The sequence below is a fragment of the Amblyomma mixtum genome, chromosome 10 (assembly GCF_055824585.1).
Source record: "Amblyomma mixtum isolate Tamu chromosome 10, ASM5582458v1, whole genome shotgun sequence".
Classification (NCBI taxonomy): domain Eukaryota; kingdom Metazoa; phylum Arthropoda; class Arachnida; order Ixodida; family Ixodidae; genus Amblyomma; species Amblyomma mixtum.
In genome coordinates this window covers 29,211,725-29,235,675 of record NC_143021.1, presented here as the reverse complement: position 1 = coordinate 29,235,675, position 23,951 = coordinate 29,211,725, and the positions used below count along the sequence as shown (strand labels likewise).

At 48.4% G+C, this 23,951-nt stretch overlaps 1 protein-coding gene across 1 annotated transcript; it reads left to right on the top strand.

The window, feature by feature from the left end:
• The first annotated feature begins 1,671 nt into the window (after positions 1–1,671).
• On the top strand, positions 1,672–23,951 carry LOC149325475 (uncharacterized). The gene is made up of 4 exons (XM_089564298.1): positions 1,672–1,676; positions 6,451–6,539; positions 21,281–21,361; positions 23,815–23,951. Exons 1-4 carry the CDS (start codon positions 1,672–1,674, stop codon positions 23,949–23,951), a joined length of 312 nt encoding a protein of 103 aa, XP_089420424.1.

Below are 23,951 nucleotides of genomic sequence, written 5' to 3'. Positions count from 1 at the left end.
GCTGACGCTGTGATACCATGGCAAAATAATCAACTGAAACAGCTTTCGCTCTTAAGAAATGAAAATGTAATCACATGGCAGAACGAAGTGATTATATTTTAGACATTGCATAGACGTAGCACACATTTTTACAGGAACAAGTATACAACATAGAGTGCGGCATTATTTTACTCCGGTGAAACAACCACGTCTCTCAAGAGCAAGAACTGCCGTATGTGACGTAGACAGGGTTCGGGCAGGTCACTCAGTTGCGTCCTCCCGTCATCTCTGGCGCTGCACTCTATGCCGTCACGCACTACGCCTGCGAGGCGTATGAACTCTGTGAAGTCTTGCAGTCCGAACACGCACCGAGCAATCAGCTTCTTAGCTTGAGCTTCGTCGACAAACGCCGTCGCCTGAAGCTCGTCTACCAAGGTTGGAGAGGTGGAGATCTTCTCAAAAGCCTCTGCAGTGTACTTCACCCGGGTGCCGGTGACGAAGCGAGCAGCGCGCTTTACCAATGCTCGGTTCCTGTGTAGGACGTCATGGATGGTCAGGCGCTCTCCCATCAACTCATCACAATTATAAAAACAGCTTAGGCCCTGCAGAGAGTAGTTATCCGCGAGCTCCGGCTTTGAGAGCTCCGTGATGAACGAAGTGAAAGCTTCGCGACTGGGAGCGTGTAATGTGAAACTACGCAGGGCTCGACTTCGATGGAGGAGGCTCGCCAGCGGTGCCATGTCACAGGAATTCTGCGTAGAGAAAATGATGGTCATGCTGCGGATGCTCGGATTTCGGCACACGGCTTCGCATATAGCGGGTCCGCATGCATTCCAGCACTGGCCACAGCACTTCGATTCCAGAGACAGCTCCAAGTGTGTGATGCTAGTCGCGCTCTGGATCAACAGAACGATGGGCGTTGAGGCTGGCTCTGTCGCACCGTTAAAGCACAAAATCGAGTACACTCTCAGCGTGATGTGCGTGAGGTTACTAGACGTGGTCGCTGTTCCCACAGCGGTCTGGAGCCGGGCGAGGGGAACGGCGAACGAGGGGCAGCCCACCGGACGAATGCCTATGTCCGGGTAGTACACGATGCAGTGGCCACTGACAACCACTCTGTCTTGCAGGCCGCATTCAGAGAGCATTCTGCAGATTTCCCATCTATGACGACCGAGGTCTTCAAGGATGATCTTCTTCAGCGACTTGTTCGCGGTCACCGCTCGACAAAACTGCTGGCACTCTTTGAGGCTAAAGCCGCACATTGAGAATGTCAGCTCCGTGATGGAGGTGTCATTCTCGAGCACAGCAGAGATCCAGGGCATTACATGGTCATCGTCAGCGTTGTGCCGAATGTGGCATCTTCGGCATGAATGCCTATAATGATGATGATGATGTCCTCGGGCTGAATGAAATCCTTCAAATACTTCGTCGTCGTCGTCGGTGTAGCTGCACGTGAAGCTGAAGTGCCTGAGCGTCATGTTGGTGCGCAGAAGCTGCTTTATTGCCGTGGCGTACTCCATCCTGAGTGTGTTAACCTCTAGCTTAAGTCTAACCAACCCCTTGTGAGTAGCCAGGGCATCGCAGATAGTCAAGACGTCCATGTTTGGACCATACTTAGGCTCTTTTATAAACAGCGATCTTAGGGACGAACTCTGCTGCAGAAACGCTCCAAGAACGATATGCGGGTTGCCTATGCCGTAGGGTGCACTACCACCGTTGACAATCCTTGACGAGAGTGACAGGTCTCGGATGCTCCTATTTTGGAAGAGCCCTGATAGGAAGGTTTTGGAGGCCTCAGGGTGCCCACGGACCTCCAAAGCTGTAAGCGTCTTCAAGGTAGTTGTTTGCGCGAGGAGTGGCGCAAGATCGACAATCAAGTGCCTGTGCGAGTGCACAGACAGATCGAGCGATGTCAATCGTGTCAGGGAAATTATAGTCGCTGCAAGGGCGCCGGAGACAAAGACTCTCAGCGACCTCAAGTTCAACGAAAGCCTCTTCAGTTCCAGCGCGTCGCGAATTGCGAGGCACACGATATCTTCATGGCCGGCGATGATTTTGTCGTTGATGGTGACTCCCGCAACGCAGTGGTGCTTAGTCAGCAGATAGTACAGAAGTGCAGTGTGCAGTGTTCAAGAAAACAAAATCTTTAAATTTAACGTAACAACTGTGACACATAGTTGGGGTTCTGTCGAAAGAGCAGAAATGGCTGATTAAATTGGTAAAAAAACATTTAGCCGCATCTAATTTTTTTTAAACCAGTACCGGAAGTTGCCCTAAAATATACGGGAAGAATAAAATTTACTCTGGCCCCTTAATACACTTGCAAGCTACATGATTAGCCTCGTATCCGACATTAAAATAAATACGTTTCCTTTAACGAAGCGTATTTTTAAATTCAGCTTTATTTTATCTTGAAATGTTTGCGCCATTTTCTTGTCGCGTTACCGGTCACGCGCGTGACTTTACGTATGGAGGAAGTTGAGAAACAATCGATCCAATTTTTTACAACAACTTTCCTGAAGTTGTACTTCTCTAGCATTTAAAAAAGCCCACGAATAATTAAAAGAGAACGTTGTTGCATTCTTACACTACTGTGAAAGAGGCAGCCAAACACGTTTGCAAGGAACTAAGCTGGTGAGCTCAACATCTGGGAGCGGCTGACACCGCTGTCAGTGTTGTCTTGAAACTGCGTTAGCACGAGCGCTGCGGTCGGCGATTACTGACAGGCAGGCAACCGACAGCCAATTCAGATGGTACATTTATTGGCTTCTCACCCAGAGGAAGCAATAAAAGAAGCAAGAGCTGTGAAGTCCCGCAATTGAATGTAGCCTCCGTTCTTTTTATATACATCACTGCGGAGCGCGTGAAACGGAGCGGCGACCGCTCGCTTGGGATCAGTTAGCGCGGTCGAAAGCGCTGCAGTACGGCTATGCAAGAGCTCAGTCGCCTTTGCTTCTTCATAATTCGCGTGGTTATTTTTTAAATGCCTCAAAAAAGTGTCTGCAAACATATGCATCGCTTATTTTAGAACCCGGTTTGGCTTACAGGCAAAGCAACCTCTCCGCTGCACTTAACTTGATGAAATAGCCCAATTTGTTCTGCCACAGCGCCGAGTGTAACCGCGTTTTTGAAATTTTAATAACTGATATAGATAGCACTTACTGTACGCTACACGCCTTTCAATGATTAAGGAGCCTAACAGTAACACTGAAAAAGTTAACGATTGAATATTATTTAACCATCCTGCCAGTTAGCACACATTAGCTTCATTCTAATCTAATACACCGCTGGTAGTGCTGCGCGGAAAAGGCGCTCATTTAACTCAAGAAGCCTATTTGTATAAATAGTGCAGTTTTTGGTGACCTGTAAAGTGTGGCTGTTATTCGCAAATGTTATTCGTAAAGTATGCTCCAAAGGAAACACTAAATTGCACTAATTACTTTAGACGTTCCGTCTCCCAATATATGCATAACGTCATAAAAGAATATGCCGCTTTTGTAAAGGCAGCAGATTATGAGATAATAGCCAGTCCGGAATTTTGGAGATGAAAGCAGGTTGGATAATTTTTTTATGTAGCGAACAATTAGAGTGTTTTTAACTTTCATGAAGTTGTACATTTCAGTGTCGATGGCACCTTGCAACAATTATTATGCTTGTCATCCTTACGGACCCAGTTACAATTCTTCATAGGTTCTCTTCATCTGTAGGAAGAACGTACGTGGAAGAAGATTCCCAGACAACCACCGGGTTACAAGTTCAAAAACTTAATCACTCACATACTCTCGATCAAAGGTCCGATGTCCAAGTCCCCCAAAACACATGGTTAAATAGTCCTGCAAAACAAAGAACACCAATCATGTCCGAGGTTTTATCCCAAGGCGGCACTGCTCGCCCCCCTGGCAATGTTCATTCTCTCTCGTGAAGATGGCCGCGAATCGCCCTCGCACACATACCTGTCGATCAGATCACACCATCGCACACCTGGTCCCCGTTGACGTCTCCACTAAGACAGGCTGCGCACCTTTGGCTGCGCACCTTCGAAGGACATTGGTGGTGTTGACTTCGCTGGACTCGCTGCCTGGGGCCATCCGGGAGAAGTATTCACCAAGACAGCGGCTTTCGCGCATGAAGCTCCGATCCGCGCCCCCATCCGACACGCAGGGGGAGGGGGGGGGGGGGTACAGCAGCACTATCCCTTTTGTCCTCGCCGATGACCCGCCACTGTCTGCTTGACGCCACCGTGTGCAGATGCCTGTCGTCGTGCAGTGCCGTCCAGGCAATGGCCCTTCTTTGAACGTCGCCGCCACGTCCCTTGCTGAACAGAAAGGGGAACATTCTTTTACGTGCTAAGGCCGCCTCGAGGAAACCGCTCATTTCCGCTGCTCAGGTGACCTTGCGGTAGGCGTCGAGCATAAGAAAAACCAAAAAAATTTAAATCTCTGTGAAATAGCTTATCTGGCGCACATTTCGAAATCATTACCCTCCAGTATGCCCAATTTTCGCTAAAACAAATGATGTTTTTCTGGGGTGCGGCCAAGGAATGTCATTAAATCCTTCATTATTTCAAAGAAAGTAGAATAGGAAATATTTTGTGAAGAAAATCCACTGTCATCCATCGCACTTTTAGATTTAGAGAAGAGGGTTGCTGCCTTGGAAAACTAACACTTCATGAAGAAATTATATTGTTGTAGTCGGCAAACTAGATTGTTATTTTGAAGTAGTAGGTAGTGCTGTAAACGAACTGGAGTGCTGTGTTTTTCGATAGAGATTTAGATGAGATTCTTTTTTGCTTCGTACTTGTCTGCGTGTATAGTTCTCTACTCCTCATTGGCGAGCGCCTGCTTACGTGATATGTTTAAAATGCCGTGTTTTTGAATATATGACAATGTTAGGAGAAGGTAAGTGACGCCAACCAAGTAAAATACAGGAAAAACACGACGTTTCGGGACCGGCTCGGCCCCTTCTTCACGGTGTGACTACGGGCGAGCGCAGCTTGGCTTTTTAAGCCCCTGTGTGGAGGACCTGCGGGTCAATGGCCGCAGCCCATGGAATACTCTTGGTGATGTTGACGTATCGCTTCACTAGCTGCATGGTCTCGATGCCGAAGTCTTGGCGTATAGACTCAAAAGAAAACATTCGACAGAAGTCTGTCTGGTTGGGAAATTTAATGTTAGGAGAAGGTAAGTGACGCCAACCAAGTAAAATACAGGAAAAACACGACGTTTCGGGACCGGCTCGGCCCCTTCTTCACGGTGTGACTACGGGCGAGCGCAGCTTGGCTTTTTAAGCCCCTGTGTGGAGGACCTGCGGGTCAATGGCCGCAGCCCATGGAATACTCTTGGTGATGTTGACGTATCGCTTCACTAGCTGCATGGTCTCGATGCCGAAGTCTTGGCGTATAGACTCAAAAGAAAACATTCGACAGAAGTCTGTCTGGTTGGGAAATTCCACACAGGGGCTTAAAAAGCCAAGCTGCGCTCGCCCGTAGTCACACCGTGAAGAAGGGGCCGAGCCGGTCCCGAAACGTCGTGTTTTTCCTGTATTTTACTTGGTTGGCGTCACTTACCTTCTCCTAACATTAAATTTCCCAACCAGACAGACTTCTGTCGAATGTTTTCTTTTGAGTCTATACGCCAAGACTTCGGCATCGAGACCATGCAGCTAGTGAAGCGATACGTCAACATCACCAAGAGTATTCCATGGGCTGCGGCCATTGACCCGCAGGTCCTCCACACAGGGGCTTAAAAAGCCAAGCTGCGCTCGCCCGTAGTCACACCGTGAAGAAGGGGCCGAGCCGGTCCCGAAACGTCGTGTTTTTCCTGTATTTTACTTGGTTGGCGTCACTTACCTTCTCCTAACATTAAATTTCCCAACCAGACAGACTTCTGTCGAATGTTTTCTTTTGAGTCTATACGCCAAGACTTCGGCATCGAGACCATGCAGCTAGTGAAGCGATACGTCAACATCACCAAGAGTATTCCATGGGCTGCGGCCATTGACCCGCAGGTCCTCCACACAGGGGCTTAAAAAGCCAAGCTGCGCTCGCCCGTAGTCACACCGTGAAGAAGGGGCCGAGCCGGTCCCGAAACGTCGTGTTTTTCCTGTATTTTACTTGGTTGGCGTCACTTACCTTCTCCTAACATTAAATTTCCCAACCAGACAGACTTCTGTCGAATGTTTTCTTTTGAGTCTATACGCCAAGACTTCGGCATCGAGACCATGCAGCTAGTGAAGCGATACGTCAACATCACCAAGAGTATTCCATGGGCTGCGGCCATTGACCCGCAGGTCCTCCACACAGGGGCTTAAAAAGCCAAGCTGCGCTCGCCCGTAGTCACACCGTGAAGAAGGGGCCGAGCCGGTCCCGAAACGTCGTGTTTTTCCTGTATTTTACTTGGTTGGCGTCACTTACCTTCTCCTAACATTAAATTTCCCAACCAGACAGACTTCTGTCGAATGTTTTCTTTTGAGTATATATGACAATACATACAGGAGAGCCATACCCTTTCACGTCATGGCAGGAGATGAACCTGGAACGATAACATTTACGGTCGAAGATGGTGAGTGAAACTCTCGGCTTTCTTCCGCTTTTGAGCTCACGTTTTTTCTGACAACAAAGGATGTCGTTTCGACAAGAACAGAAGTAAACAAGACTGTCATAGATCTAATATGCAAGGAGTAATTGATAACAGTGGCTGAGAGAAAACGTTAATAGTTATATCGGTGATGATAAAGATGTACAAAGTGTCATGCAGGAATAACTCTTGCAGGTTTGTTGATGCAAAGAATCATCACAGTAGATTTTACCGAAGAGAGTACGGATCCTCTCGGTAATCTAAAAGATGATTACTTTTAACTGATAACCTGGTGTTCATATTTGGTTCGTTTGCAAAGAATATGAATGATCGTGCGTGCATGTATTAAAAACGTGGGTCATGGATGAGCCTAAAGAGTGCCCAAAAGAACACGCATGAAGTGTCGGCCGCTGTCCTGCAACGCCTTAGAGCTGTGGAAGTTGAAATAGCCATTAAGCTTAAAGAGTCTTAGTTGGTGCATGATGGAAATAACTGAGAATTTCTCTGGAGGTGCGTTCTTCAAAATGCAGAAGTCTGTTAACAACTCGAGGAGGTAGTTTTGCCCCAGACGGGCCAGACCCAAGCACCTAAGAACGGAAGACGAAAGTAAAAAAGTGACTAAAAATTTCTCTTATATAACGTAGACGAAAAACTCTCCCCCCGAGTTGCGCTCTGCTGCTCTGCGGTTATGTTCACCGCGACCAATCACTTTTTCATGCGTTTGCATAAAGGGTGGCCTCTCGCAAAACTTGACCAGGCGCCATGATTTTGAGGCATGAGCCGGAGTGGAATTTGGTAGGAGGACAATGGAGCTGGTGTGTAGTGGGGGAGGAGGCGGGTGGAGATGGTCACAGAGAGAAAGAAGTTCAGCCGAGATGTAGAGGAGAGGAGGGGAGCCAGTGAAAGGGCATGCAAGCGGGGAGTAGGGCAGGGACCCTCCCTCCGCCCCGCAAGGTCCGTGACCTCCACGAGGGACGCGCTGCGCTAAGCGAGCACGTGGGCACTACGCGCGCCTCTGCCAGCAGCAGCGACGGTGGCACACCAATCACGTGAAATCTACCTTCGTTCCTTTCCTTTCTTTCTGCAGAGCGAGCCAGGCACCTCTGGGCGCTCTATGGCGGGCGGCGCATAGCCAGATTGGTCGCCACCCCTTCCCGGAAGAAGTGGAGTGCAGAAACGAAAAAATTCGAGTCTGCCACGATATCCTACCCGCTAACGCTTGCCCTACTGCATGGAACCTATTAATTGCCTCTTAACTTCTTTAATAGGGCACACTCCAGAAACTCCAATCAAACTCTTCTGTTTTCTTTTTTTTTCGAATAGACGTGTGACACATAAATGAGTAAATAGGTTTCTGCTGCCTTAAGGAACTGTTATTAGCATCGTGCAAACGCGTTCCCGAACCAATATACCCTTTACATGATGTAATCTGGACCCTACTACGCCGAGGAACAGACTGGCTTTCTTCTTATCCTCTGTTCCTTCCCAGACGCCGGCAGAGTGTCAGCAGTGCAACATTATTCTATCCGAATTCGTGTACCACGGCTTTTGTCATTAGCCATGTGAAGGTTCCCGGCGCTATACACCTACATGCCACACTCAAAATATGATAACGTCTCAGAGAATGATACTGCAACAGACTCAGAAACAGGATCACCAAAACAGCTTCTTTTTCTTGGAATGTGATGCGCAAGCATTGCTGGCTTTGTAGTAACAGCTTATATTCATTCGCGATGCAGTGGATGTTCACTGCATTTTCGTTTTCCCACGACGGAGCAGAGAAATCTGGTGAGGGAATCCCAAAACGAAGAAGCAGGTAATGTTCAATCCGGGGGTATGATGCCAATCCGAAGTCAACATTGAGTGAGATAACCCGGTGCAAACATTGCGATGCGATGCAAGCAACGTGCAATGTGCGAGGAAACCCATGCGGACGGGGTCTTTCCTACCCTGTAGCAGCATCAACAAGGTTTTGTTATATTCCGACCGTGCGGACAGTTTTCCGGCAGAGAAATGTGAAGGCATTTTAAAATGTTTTAACCGAATTACCTTTCCGTGCTTCGTCAAGTCGAAAGGAGGGTATCTGACAGTTCGGCGGTACATTTTTGCTTCTATTACTGCGGGAACTTTCAAAGCGTAAATCGTATAACTTGTTGACATGCGGTCAATCAGACACTCGGCGCCAGACATTACAAGCACTGCCAAGTCTGAGGCAGCGTTTACAGCGGTGATGTTGTCAACGACGATTCGTCCTGGACATTTGTGCTACGGACAACAGCGAGAACAACTCATGCTGCCCGTGTCCATGAAGGCGAGCTTGCTGAAGCTAATTCATTGCAGTGTGCTCTCTGCTGCTGTCAAGAAGGCAGTGGTCCACCAGAAGGGACATCGCCAGTATGAAGGCCTTTGAGCCCTATAAGCTGAGCATACCTCGGCACCATGAGTGGTGGCTCACTCACACTCACACTCATGACCACTCGCACTCACTACTACTCACACACAGTCACACTCATGTCCATTCACACCCACAACAACTCACTCACACTCGCACTCATTACCACTCATACTCACAACCACTCACTCAAACTCGCACTCATGACCACTCGCACTCACAACTACTCACTCGCACTCACACTCATCATCACTCACACTCACAACCCCTCACTCACACTCACACTCATGACCACTCGCACTCACAACCACTCACACGCACTCATGTCCACTCACACTCACAACCACTCACAACCACTCACTCGCACTCACAACCACTCACTCACACTCATTTCCACTCACACTCATATTCATGCCCGCTCACTCGCATTTACGTTCAGTGTACTGTTTCCTTGTTTGCTGACAACGGAGGGGATGAGAGATTTACTGTCGCGGCGACTGCCCTCGTAGCTCCCCTAACATTATCCTGAGTCACAAAGATGTGGTGGTGAGCTGCCCAGGCTTTGTCGGGCTATTTGGCCAATTTGCACAGTTTCGATGCTCGAAGAAAGTAGTCACTCATCACGCATATTCCATGCACCGAATGCTACGCACCTGTGCTCCTGCGCTTGCTTCTGAGACGATGATTGCCTGTATAGCGTCAGCAGCTAAAATGCTTAGACAAGTTTTTGAACAGTGTCCATAGGCGTGCGCAGGGTTCTCCATGAAAATGAGCCAAGTTTTAGCGCAGTGCCACCCCCCTGCTCCCCGCCCCCCACCCCAACCACCTCTCACCTAGGCCTCTGCCGCCAAAACGGAGAGCAAATATGAGGAATGATTATAAAACATTTATTTCCATGTGATGGAATTGCTAAATATACAGGATATTATAGAGGTGTAGTTTTTTATTTTAATCTGTAACATCGGCAGAGGAATATAGGGTATAGAGAGGATAAGCGGCTGGTTTTTTTGACGCTCAAAATGTGAACAAGTGAGGGGAAAGATTCACAGTATTGCCAGCGTCTCCACAAGAGGTCTTGTCTCCACCCAGACGAAGACAGTCCTCTTGTTGAAACGTTCGCAAACACCCTGAGGCTTTCCCTCCCTTGTTCACCACGTGAGTACCCGCAGAGGAAGGCAGTCATTGCGTCGCTGAAGCATTGATGTAGCATCGCGCTTCCGGAGTAATTTCCGTTCTCTCTAGACCACAGAAACTATGACAGATTTGTTTTTTGGTTACTGTCACAGCGAAAAAGAAACTGAAAAGATTGCCTCCAAAATGACCTGGCAAGTAAACAGTTCTTAGAACGCAACATCAGAGGTCTTTGGCCGTTAAAAAACCTGCTTGGCGGTAGCACTGCACTGTAAACAATGACCGAATAGGTCCGACAGATTAAATGTATGGGGCAGACTTGGCGATTAGGGGGGAAGGGGAGGGGGGGGGGGGGCGCACCTTCTTCCCTTGTGCGTGCGCCTATGGCGGTGTGCAAGTAATAATAATGAGCTTGCCTTGACAATATTCTTGGATGGTGTCTAATTACCAAGATTTGGTCTTCCTTGACAATGACGTGTCCGTGACTCTGCATCAACTCATTGGAGTCAAGTGACGATTATGAATACTTTTCACGGCATGGAAAATGGAGCGTGTTTTTCAAAAGATCGAGTGATTTCCTCACGCAAAGGAAAATGGCTGGAATGGGTCGCAAGTAGAGGATTTCCCTGCGTAATAACGATGCTAGGGCTAGGGGAGGTTGCCATTATCAATCCATTTACAAAACCTACTAAGCTTACTATGTGTGACCGATCTGTGTACTGTACATGTCTGCAGGCAGTACGTTTTCTGTATTGCCATAATCCCTGTCTGAAGGAAGTTTTACAAACCAACGCGGTGTTTTTGAGGCCAGTGCATGCGGAGACCAGATGCGCATCCGCGTGGTAATAGGGGGTGCTTACTTTGCCCCCGATTATTCTCCAACGTCGTTCTCGGAAGAATGCATATGCAGCTAACTTGTTAGCCAATTTGAGCCAATCTGAAATGATATGACTTTACTGGGAAAAAGCGCTATCCAGAAGTTCTTGGTGGAAATCATAGTATCTGCTTCAAATGATGCCTCATGCTGTCCAGATGTCAGTTAGGGTAAGATTGCTGAAATCGGTGCTTGCCAACACAAATTAATCCCCTTGCTGTACACGAGAAATGAACAAAGTCGCATTTCACGAGCTCATTTCTGTTTCACTCGCCAAATGCCGAAGATTAGGCGGCACAAATGAGAACCAAGCCTGGCATACATGCAGCGGAAGCTTGTATGCAGTTGTTGACTTGTTAGGAGAAGGTGACGCCAACCAAGTAAAATACAGAAAAAAACAGAAAAAACACGACGTTTCGGCACCGGCTCGGCCCCTTCTTCACGGTGTGACTACTGGCGAGCGCAGCTTGGCTTTTTAAGCCCCTGCGTGGAGAACCTCCGGGTGAATGGCCGCAGCCCATGGACTTAGGATGAGGGGAGAGTCCCCAGGGAACGATTAACTTTCTCTCGTGTTTGCTGAATGTGCCACGACTCGAGTAGAAGGCTCCTGCGTGGGTTAGCTTCCGTTTCCAATACAATGGTGCTGTCGAAGTCAAGTCAATTGGATGGTCACACCCTTCGCAGTGTTCGGCCACGGCGCTGCGTTGACGATTCATGTGACGGACGTCCGCTTTGTGTTGGCTCATCCTTTCCGCGAAGTTCTTCGTTTCCCCTATGCACGACGCCGGGCAGACGGAACACGGAATTTTGTACACGACGCCCTGGGCCTTTTCTCTGGGCTGCCGTTTTTTTGGGCGGGGGAGAAGGCGACCGATAGAGCTGGTCGGTTTGTGCGTTGCCAGCACCCCTTCTGCCAGCACCCCAACCAGACAGACTTCTGTCGAATGTTTTCTTTTGTGTTGTTGACTTGCCAGGGCAGCCCCCGCCTGCTCATATTGCCAATGGCGTAGTTCTGCTTACATGACGCTGACGGGAGCCTATTCATGACCAAAGAAAAAAGATTTTTTTTTTTTTACTCCGGGGAGAGCGTGGGGGAGCTTAATATTCAACTCTTTCCTGTGCTGCGAGCAGAGTCCAGAGTCGAATATGTCGGCAGCCTTCGAACTGTTTGTGAAAAGCTCCTGGCCCCCCTTTCACCCGCCGCTCTGTTTTCTGTTCTCTTCTGGTCACATTTTTGGCTGTGGCGTCGTATATTTTTTTCTTCAGTGCCTTAGCAGCACTCGCTTGCACGAAACTTTTAAGCGAAACGAAAACTGTCGCCCTAGCTTGATTCTTATTAACTTTCAGTCGCGTGTACTGCTTTTCTTCTGTAGTTTTTTTTTTCTCGAGTGAAACGGAGACAATACTCAGACACATTCTATTTTATATCCCTTTCCCGAGTACATAAAAATTAATTTCGAACTGTACGTCCAACCAATCAAAAAAGGTCCGGCAATTTGGTTGCCACCTCATATCCACTGCCGAAAATCGCCGCAACGTTTCATCACAGTTGAGTTTCCCTCTCAATCTTGTAGAGGTAAATTACGTTGATGATGATTATTGAACGGTGCTTGACGTCTTGCAGATTCGATATTGCTCGATCACGTTGCCAAAGGACACTTCTGGAGAGGTTAACTTTTTATTACCAATTAATAAAACAAAGAAAGATACAAGCAAGGAGAAAACTTGTTTACATTTGACTGACCAGTAGCTTTACGTGACGAAACCAGCCCTCGGTCCCGCCAAAACACTTGATTTTAAACCCTATGACCCTGCCGTCGGTAGAGACAGTAACCAATCAGGTAACTCCACAAACATCAACCCAATAAATCATTGGGGAAAGGAAAACGTCGCCAATCAACAACTCTAAAAGGACAACACAGCCAATCAGTGATTTTGGAAAGAAGATAACTCACCTCCACAAACACTGCACAAATATTTTCCACCATCAAGATTTCGGAGGCTTCTCCCTTCGTCCCGCGAGCTTCGCAAACATTCCCGATTTCCCACGGTGCAGGTTAATTGTTTCAACCTCTGGTAAACTCAGGTTCGGGGAAAGTCACCTCAAGGCCCTGTTAAGAACGGGCCACAAGCCCACCGCTGGAACCAGTGTTAAAGATGGGGCTTCTATCCCACCGCTGCCACCAGTGTTGAGAACGGGGCCTCATGCCCACCGCTGGAACCAGTGTTAAAGATGGGGCTTCTATCCCACCGCTGGAACCAGTGTTGAAGACGGAGGGGTCCTGGAGATGACTAACTCGTTTAGCCTCGCAGGTACCGGCTCCGAATGACGATGTCGGACTGCGTTATCGAGGAAACTGTACAAGAGGGTTTATTCTACATATTTACAGATGAGAATCGAATGCAATGCAATCCAATGCTCCGATCACACAACATCCCGTTAAATACGGTTCGCGTTCCCCAAATCCCTGACTAGGGAACTTAGGTCGAATAACGTTGTCCAATCGGATGGGCCATTGATGACGCTGGCGGTACCACCCCCGGCACGGGGAGGTGCTGAAGCTCTCTCGCTCTCTCACAGCTTGGGGGATGAGAAGGGGAAGACAGTCATCAAACACAGATGCGTCACCTTGACCACTGCCGCAAGTGTTCTGTGCGTTGCCTCCGTGGGAAAGCAGAATCCCGCAGTCTCCTCGCAGGTGGTTTAACCTTCTCGAACTCCCCCGCCGGATGGCCGAAGCACGAGACCCCTTCGACACAGCGTCTTTCAATTAGCAGCCTCGCTCAGTGTGACCTTGCGTAGCATCATCCCGTTCGGTGAGCTGAAGGCCGACTCGGCCAACGTATACCGCTGTCCGCCGTGCTTCATGTGCATCTCTGCTTCCAGCGTTGCTGCTGCTGTCCCAAGTTCTCGCCACATCGTTGCCTAACGACGACACTCGTTTGACAGTAATTTCTCCCAGGCCCGTGGGAGACAGCGTCCTTCGATCTCTTCGGAGGTTCGGTGATTTGGAGAGCAACAACCCCCGTCCGTCGTCGTCTATGCTTCTGCCGCCGGCGCCAGGTCCCGTCATATCCCTTGCTTTGCGATGAGACACACCCGGCTCTCAGGACCACGTTGTCCACTCTTAACAGCTCGTCCGCGGCCCGAAAAATCTCGAATGGCCAGCGTTCACGACCGCTGGGCAGGAAGAGATGAGGCCGGAGTCGGGTGGAAGGGCTGGTTTCCAGAAAAGGCATCCAAGCTCGAACATTCAACAAAGAATGGCATCAGTGGACTGTTCCACGAGACGGGGCACTGACCCACAAGCAAGCGCTCGGAATTTGCCAAAGACCCACCAGGCTTTCTACAATGACAATAAATGTTTACTAAAACATGACTGAATTTTGGCGTAATTTTGGTGCCAAGAAAGCGCAAAATATCCCGATTGAAATCGCCAAAGACGGACTGCTTGGACCAAGGTTAAAAACAAAAACCCACACACAGTAGGTGGTCCTACCAAGTACTCCTGTCTACAACAATCGGCTGAATCCATCAGCATTTCCGTGCGGTTTTCCGTTCCTGAAACGCATCGAGAAATTCTGTTTTTGGAGAGCAGGACTCCGTCTAAGCAAGCGACCATTTTTGGGGGGACAAAACTGTCATAATCATGTTTGAGACGATGGTCAGTCTCAAATATGAACTTTGCGCCGTTCAAGTAGCTCTGGTAACCCGACAACATCTGTGCCGCCTAAACCAAACGCGCGCTCTTTGTCTAAAGCGCTTAACGCTTTTCTACATGTCAGTCTGCGGCTGACGTACTGAACATGGTGCTCTTCGTGGCCGTCGCCAACTTGACTTAATTAAAATAGCACCCAGTCCTCTATCACTGGCGTCACACTGAACTTCTTTAACAAAATAAGTGGCCCGAATCAAAGGTCTGGACACGAGCGCTTCCCCCAGACGAGTTTTCTCTTCGGTCATTTCAGTGTATGTCAGTGAGGCTCCCTTTGGTAAGGTGTCAGACAATTAAGGGATCAAATCTCCGTCTACGCGACTCTAAGCGTAGTTCTACGCGAGCTGCACTCCTGTGAGTGCCGTTATCTCTTGGTAGCGTGTGAAATCGACACCTGTGATTTCTAACTCAGTGACGCCCTATCCTTTCTAACTCAGTGACGCCATAGCCCTTGTCTAAGGTAAGGAAAAAAAAAACAGTAACCTCCGATCAACTCGTTTTAACTCAAGAGTAGCCTTTTCCCGCCTGATTTCACAAACACACACAAAAAAAGAGGAATAAAAAAAAAACAGCTACTTCAAATCGCCACGCGGGGGGGAAGCTGACTCCCCGCCGCCGAGTTGAAAGGATTAGTCTTTCAGACGCGCCCGCCGGGGTCGCGCTTTGACTGATTGTACTGCGGTCAACTCGTGACAAAAGGCTGCAGAAAAAAAACGATCCCCGACTCTCACTGTCGTTTCCGCGCCCCCTCGAGGCTCTCCGAAAACCTTGGTCGTGCCTACAATGTCGATAACCGACTCTGGCTCTGGACGACGAGCAGTGACCAGCGCGAGAAGGTACCTCTTTCTCTCGCCCCAAGCAGGAAGCTCGGCTACCCATTCGCCATGCGCGCTTCCTAGAATGCGGTGCCAAATGTGAAGGACGATTCCTTTTCAAGTGCGCCCGCCGAACACGCCTGCATGTGTCGTCTCGGTTGTTCGACGCCTGCGTTCGCATGCGCTGAGTGCCGCGCAACCTTGCGGTTTCTGATCTCTTGGGCCGCTTTGCCTTTTTCCTAACTGGCTTTTTGTCCGGACGGCGCGGTCTAGTCTTTCTTGCAGGCCGATGCCCCTTTATGCACTTCGCGCCAGTTTTGCTTGGAAGACGCGCTCTTCCCTTTTCATTACTGCCGTCAGCCTTCGAACGAGCTGCACGCGTCGCGAGATCATCAACTGCAGCTGCAAGTTTACGAGGCGCAACGCGGGAAGGCTTCGCCTTTCCTTCCACCGCATTTCTTTTTTTCGCACCTGTCCGCGCAACCGAATTTAGGGCTTTGAATTTGATTCGTTTTTTCTTGGTTCTTGCCCTTGTTCTTTTTCTGCGCCTAGACTGTGTCGCGTGCGTCTCCTGATGACAACTAGCTATCTCTAGTTTTTCCGTCGCACCTCGGAAATTTTCATGAAATTCCAAACTGTCCTCTGTGCCTTCGCAGCAGAGTGCCAGCTCCACGCAGCTGACAGACGGACATGAAACTGCCCCTGAGATCCCTGGCTCATTCCTTAGGGAGTTGTCCTCTACCGCGTGCCTGTCGCTTTGCGCTCTATTCTCTGCATTGCAGTGCTCAGCTACAACTGAGCCCGTCTGGCTGTCGCTCTGCGCGCCATTCTCTACTCTGCAGTGCTCAGCTACAACTGAGCCCGCCTGGCTGTCGCTCTGCGCGCCATTGTCTACATTGCAGTGCTCAGCCACAACTGAGCCCGCCTGGCTCTTATGACTATCTTTATGTTCGGCAGCCTCGCATTCTTCTTGCGCCAGCTTTGCCAAGGTAGCCTCTCCCGAGCCTTTGTCACTGAAGCCACTGTGACAACTCAACTCGATCTTACCGCGGTTGTTACTCTCAAAAGGGGTTTCCGCTGTTTCAACTTCGAAACCTTTTCCGATATTAAAATCTCCCTTTTCGCGGTCCTGCCGGTTTGACGCCTGTATCGATTCTACTGAAAGTGTCGCGCTCGCAACTGTCCCGACAAAGTTGTCCGTTGCCACTCCTACCTCACTTGGAGGAGAATCCTCGCACTCGTGTAGTTTAGACGCTATCTCGGAATGCTCTCTCTTAGCATTACGTCCAACTTCTCCGGACACGGTCTCGGATTCTGCGGCTTTCCTTGGACTACCGCACCGGTTGAACGCGTTCTCTGCCACTTCCCTCGTGGTGTCGCGATTTACCAACGCGGCTACGGTCACAGACTTTTCGGGTCTTATCTGCGGACCTATTTCATAAGCATCGCTTGCTCTTTCAGGACTTCCGGCTCTCACACTACCGCGCTTTCTTCCTATTTCGTTTTGAAGTTCTAATATCTTTAGTTTCCTTATTTCATTTTCAACCTTCCACTGTTGCCGTTGCCGTTCCTTCTCTTTTTCCCACTCTCGATCAGCTTGCTCCTTACGTGCTTTTTTCTCCCGATCGGCTTTCTCTTTAGCCTCCTGGTCGGCTTTCTCTTTAGCCTCCTGGTCGGCTTTTACTTTGCGGGCTTTTTCTTTTTCCCCTTGTACCAAATTCCACGTATCTACCAGCAACTGATCGTTATGCTTGACTTGTTTAAGAATGAATTCGCCCAATTCAATTTTGGTTAGTTTGCTAGGCACTTCAACCGACAGTTCCTCGCATATCAACAGCAAGTCCGACTTGTACAACCTCATTAGGTCCATGACAACGCTTTCTCCGCTTTGGCTCTGCTAACACAACAATGCCTTGAGAATAACCCCTCTCAAACGACAAAGCCCTGATTCCCAGTGAAGATTATTCTCTGAATCTTAAAGCCTGGCGAATCCCATTGCAAAAGCCAAAACGCTCACCCGTGGAGAAAGTACGATGTCGCACGGTCCATCCCAGCTGCTGCCAACCAGTGTTGGGACCGGGGCCACAATCCCACCGCTGGAACCAGTGTTAAAGATGGGGCTTCTATCCCACCGCTGCCACCAGTGTTGAGAACGGGGCCTCATGCCCACCGCTGGAACCAGTGTTAAAGATGGGGCTTCTATCCCACCGCTGGAACCAGTGTTGAAGACGGAGGGGTCCTGGAGATGACTAACTCGTTTAGCCTCGCAGGTACCGGCTCCGAATGACGATGTCGGACTGCGTTATCGAGGAAACTGTACAAGAGGGTTTATTCTACATATTTACAGATGAGAATCGAATGCAATGCAATCCAATGCTCCGATCACACAACATCCCGTTAAATACGGTTCGCGTTCCCCAAATCCCTGACTAGGGAACTTAGGTCGAATAACGTTGTCCAATCGGATGGGCCATTGATGACGCTGGCGGTACCACCCCCGGCACGGGGAGGTGCTGAAGCTCTCTCGCTCTCTCACAGCTTGGGGGATGAGAAGGGGAAGACAGTCATCAAACACAGATGCGTCACCTTGACCACTGCCGCAAGTGTTCTGTGCGTTGCCTCCGTGGGAAAGCAGAATCCCGCAGTCTCCTCGCAGGTGGTTTAACCTTCTCGAACTCCCCCGCCGGATGGCCGAAGCACGAGACCCCTTCGACACAGCGTCTTTCAATTAGCAGCCTCGCTCAGTGTGACCTTGCGTAGCATCATCCCGTTCGGTGAGCTGAAGGCCGACTCGGCCAACGTATACCGCTGTCCGCCGTGCTTCATGTGCATCTCTGCTTCCAGCGTTGCTGCTGCTGTCCCAAGTTCTCGCCACATCGTTGCCTAACGACGACACTCGTTTGACAGTAATTTCTCCCAGGCCCGTGGGAGACAGCGTCCTTCGATCTCTTCGGAGGTTCGGTGATTTGGAGAGCAACAACCCCCGTCCGTCGTCGTCTATGCTTCTGCCGCCGGCGCCAGGTCCCGTCATATCCCTTGCTTTGCGATGAGACACACCCGGCTCTCAGGACCACGTTGTCCACTCTTAACAGCCCATCTGTTCAGTACCGTCAATTACAAACTGTCTTCAAGCCTGTAGCTATCGTGGCAATGTCCTGTTGACCGCGCCTCATGTGGTCAACGCGTGCTGCCATAGACATGGGACAAAAACTACACGAAGAGGGTCCGCCTTTCCGCAAGAACGTGCACAGTGGGATGCGACCTGACGTATATGTTCCCGGAGGGTGTTTGACCTTTCCCTTATTCTCGGAATCCGTCGCTATCCCGCTCCCCTTATACCGCTGGGCAGCCAGTGTGACTCATCCCCCTCCCTGCAGTTGTGCGGAGGGCAGAAAAAAAAACTCAATGGACATTCTTTTATCGCGAACCCGGACGCGACAAACAATGCACAGGACCGCGAACTTCACCACCATCAGCACGAAACAATAATTTCTGGCGCAAATTAAAACATAAAATATTGCCGGTTTGGATATCTCCTTGAGCGTCAAAGACATTACCATGCCTGATGCTATGCATACAAAAAAAATAAATTATCAAAGCTACATGCTTGATTTCCGACGCTGGGCTCTTTAAAGTACGTACATGTAGAAACAAGAATCCTCTGGCGTTGCCGAAAAGCGCACTTGGTTTTCGCGTCGTTTCCGGGCTTGAGCCGGGTTTGTGCAGTTCAAGACCTGGGATAAAGGAGGTCGGGTTACCGCATGGGTCAGAGCCTATGAACAAATTACGGCCAGATGAGAGCTCTGCAAAGCGCACACCTGGGCAAAGAAAAAAAAACCTAAGTCCACTGCAGCACCCGAGGTCCCAACTTACGGTAGTTATTGCCGAGCAGCGGACAGTCGTTGTTTCAGCAGTAAGCATTGTAACTCATATGTATACGAGATCGAGCCATGCGGGGAGCGTGGAAAGAGACATATATCTATATTTTCAGGACTGGCAATGCGAAATTCGATAAAGGGACTCAAAAAACTTGTAGCGGCTCACTGCATCCGCGAAGGGCCTGCGCCCGTGCCAACGGTGAACTACAAAAGCAACGAAAGATTGCTGTTCCCGTGCCAGCGGAATCCTTTCCTTCGGTTGTCCAAAGACACCGGCATGATGCCTTATGCTACCTTGAGCGCCTTCAGTATAGTGAATATTTGCTTCCCGCAGCTGTCAACAACATGAAAATAGCTAAGCGGGTATCAGCGTCACGAAACATGGGCGACCGACTTCACTGTCGCTTCCACCCACCACTCACATCCACTCATTGCCACTCACATCCACTCATTGCCACTTACAACCACTCATTGTCACTCATATCCACTCATATCCACCCACACCCACTCATTGCCACTCACGCCCACTCACATCCACTCATCAATCATACCCACTCACCTCTACTCACGCTCACATCCACTCAATCGCATTCGCACTCATGTCCACTCACACTCATGTCCACTCACACTCACACTTATAACCACCCCCAGTTACATCCACTCACTCGCACTCACACTCACGTCCACTCACACTCACGACCATTCACTCACACTCACACTCATGACAACCCACACTCATATCCACTCACTCGCACTCACGTCCACTCGCACTCACCACCACTCACTCGCACTCACACTCAGACCACCCACACTCACATCCACTCACTCGCACTCACACTCATGATTACCGACACTCATATCCACTCACTCGCACTCACACTCACGTCCACTCGCAATCACGACCACTCACTCACACTCACACTCACAGACGTGAGTGTGAGTGTGAGTGAGGCGATATGAGTGCACTCATGAGTGAGTGTGCCGACCTATGAAGCTGAGTGAATATATTCCAGTAACAAGGCAAAAAGGTTTGCATTCTATCGATGACGGCAACAGAACCGCGAATGAGGCTGTTTCGATCGATTGAGGGTGCGACTTGCTGGTGTTGAAGATGACAGAGAGGGCAGTAGTGCGTTATCTGCTGGCCAACATCTAGACACGTGGGATGTTAGTACATTCTGCTAGTTATTGGTTTAACTGCAGGTACCAGTGACTGTTAATAAACACTTTTAAGCAAGTATGTTGTTCATTTTAACAGTACACTTGCATGCACATCCCCTCATAATAGGACATTTTTAGTGGCTTCCATACATTAGCAGGCTAGATGGTTGCATACTGTAGGTCCTATATCTGCCTAAACTAAAACGCTACAGTATAAAAAGAGAATTCTTATTTTTCGTATCATCAGTCAAAAGGCGCAACACAGCCAGGAGAAAAGAACATGAGACCATGCTGGACTGATCTTTAGCTTTGTCTCGTGTTCATTTCTCCTCGCTGTGTTGCATCTTTGCCTGGTTATCAGGTTATTCAGAACTAACTGGCCCAGTCGTCAGCCTTGTACGATTTCCTAATGTTTGCCAGCTAAAAAGCTCTGGAATATATCTGTTTATAGTCCGTAGAAATAGTCTATAACCAGTCGTAGTGGCCCAGAGGATGGTGGAGTGACTGCGTTTATGAACCGCCTAAGGGTTAAGAATTCACTACTTTTCCGATGCAGAAAACGGGAGTGTTCACTTTGTCATTCCTATAACGGTATTGTTAGAGGTATGGTTATAAAAACAGATTTTGAGGTATTACAACGCATCACTCACAGTCCCAGCGCACCACCAAGCTCATTCCTCAATTTCTGCTAACCCTTGTTGGCCTGAAGGCTCAATTCAGGTATTTAAACTCAGCTTGCCTGTGTTTTTTATTTTTCAGATCCGACGCCGTATGAAGGGGCGATTTATTTCACTGACTATGTGAACTGTGTTATTGCCGATCTGGAATACCGAGGACATCGTAAGTAATGTTTCAAATAGTCCAATTGTGAGAAACAAGCACTACGATTTCCTACACCATTTTTTACTTTTCTAGCTAACGCACATTTTCTCTCTTGCCAAAGATCCCGGGGTATTCAATATACCTGAAATAAAAGCTCTACTTCTACTCGATGAAAAGACGCTCAAGGCGTAATGATACTTTGTGCCTACAGCAAAAAACGGGTGCTACATATCTTCTCGAATCTTTATGTGGGCTGTTCTATAAGAACATTGCCACGTATCACAGTAGTGTCCGTTCGTTCGCGCTCAAGCCCGCAGGAAAGGGTTGCAATTATTTTAGTTCGTGACGCGAGAAGCGACCGGATTAATCTCGATGGATATCAGCGTTTTTCCAGATTACTGTAGATGATCTTCACCCGTTATCTCGAAGTTTCCTTGAGGGCTTTAAATTGAGCAATGCAGCGAGGGGCGTGAATTCGTAGTTCGACGACTGACGAGCACATTTGTTGCTTACGCCGCAGCCGTGCTGTTAAGTTCTCTTGCGGGCGCAAGTAAGCCCGAATAAAGAGCTTCTTTTTCAAGTCTTGTTGCTGTCTTCCTGACTGCTGGAGTGCCGTCACTATCACATGGCAATATAATGGCTAGTAGAGGACTGATGATATTGCAAGCTTGCAAAAAAATCAACGCGAAATCTGGACTGTGTTGACTTATTTTACAGCTTACAAACAGAAACGAGTTGATCGCCTAGCTCTTGAACTACGAGGTTCTAGCACCCGCCCTCAGTTGTTTTCTGGATCATCAAGCTGTGCAAAATTATTTAGTCGTTAATCAGGGCGATGACACTATGGGTGGTAATTGCAGTGTGTATAAAACAGCAACAGCCATGTCGCTGTCAAATTTATCCTACAGCGTGGGCAGGCTGCACCTATTAAGCTAATAAAGTCAAACTTTATTTACTTTCTCTGCACGCACTGATGTGACTTGCTTCAGAAGTTGCTTGAATTGCATTTGAATGGGGGCCAATAGCAAGTTGGCAGTTGCTACCGGTTGTCGAATGCACTAGCAAATGTTTCGTCAAAAAAATTTCCTATGCCAGTAAAAAGTAGAGCATTGAAAACTGGGTTTGCGACTAAAACGAATCAAATTAAAAAAAAATTAATCAACGTGCTGTATTTGGACTTGTTGGCGGTGGAGGCGCATATCTGACAAGATTTCAAACCCTTGGTTCAATTGAATTTCAGATGAGGTAAATTTTATATATAATTCTTATTTACCCACCTAATTCTGGAAACGCTCTTTCAAAAAAAAGTACGGGACTTTAATTATCCCGATGCTACCTATTTACAAGTGAAAAATTTACTTGAGGTCTTTTACTAAATTGCCTTCCACTTCTGTATAACCATTGTGGGGTTGGCAGCATCTCTGAAACCGATAAGAAAGCATATAAGTAAAGAATTCAAACAAAAGCATTGATTTAAATCGCAACGTTTTAGACACATCTCTAAAATTAGAACCCAAAACAGACGCTAACTATTGCCCCCAATCACTCCTGAAGAAGGAGTCGAGCCGGCTCCGAAATGTTGGGTTTTAAATAATGATTTTGGTAGGAAAAGTGTCGAAGTTTATTACAAGACATTAAACACAATCAGATAGGCAGATCTGTCAACATGTTTAGTGTTCAGAGTGTAATGCAGAGAAGTGACAGATGGGCTGTGCGGGACGCCATGGGAGAGAGCTCTGGATCAGGCAAGGCCATCTGGCGTTTAACGTGCGCTCAAGTCGCAATGCATAGCGACGTTTTTGTGTTTCGTCCCAATCAAAATCCGACCTCCGCGGTTCAAATTGAACCTTGAGGTCAAAAGGTCAAAGCGACCTTGAGGTCAGCAGCCTAATGCCAAAAGCCACCACCCCGGCTAATAACACAGAAATAGGAAGCCGCCCAAGCAGAAGCAAACACCTATGGCGTGCTGTATTTTGTTGCAAAAGTACACATTTGAAGAAAACACAAACATTGAAGGGAAAAAAAGAGAAATACGCAGATGCTCATTTTATAAATATTCTCACGCTTTCCTACTTCGCCTCGATTCCTACTGCTGCGTAGCCTTGTTACTTTCGCGAAAGAGAAATCGCGAAAATATCAGTACTTCGAGCTCTGTATTGCGCCAATGACTGCATTCTTTACGAATACTCTCCCTACGCTTATGCGCAGACATTATCTATAAAGCTTTTCTAGATTAATCCCATTAGGAATTTTGTCACACGGAAGCAGAGAATGCATATCGTGAAATAAGTAGGGTATCAGGGGAACTACGAGAAGAGCTCACTGCTTTGGCATAAGCAGTAAACATAGCTGGCTGTGCACTTTCGAGACTCATGAATGAATAAGGCCTTGTAGCTTAAGTAAGCACGAGCAATATACTGTTTTATGCATCTCATTCCTTCTGCTTTCTCTCTGTTACATCATTTCCCCAGAATGCACACTGTGGGCTCAGAGGGAAGTCAAAGATAACGTGCCTCAAGACTGCATTGACCACTTCGTGGATACTTGCGGCGTCATTGTTCCGCAGCACAGCAGGGATTTGTGCCCGGACGGCGAAGGCGACTACTAA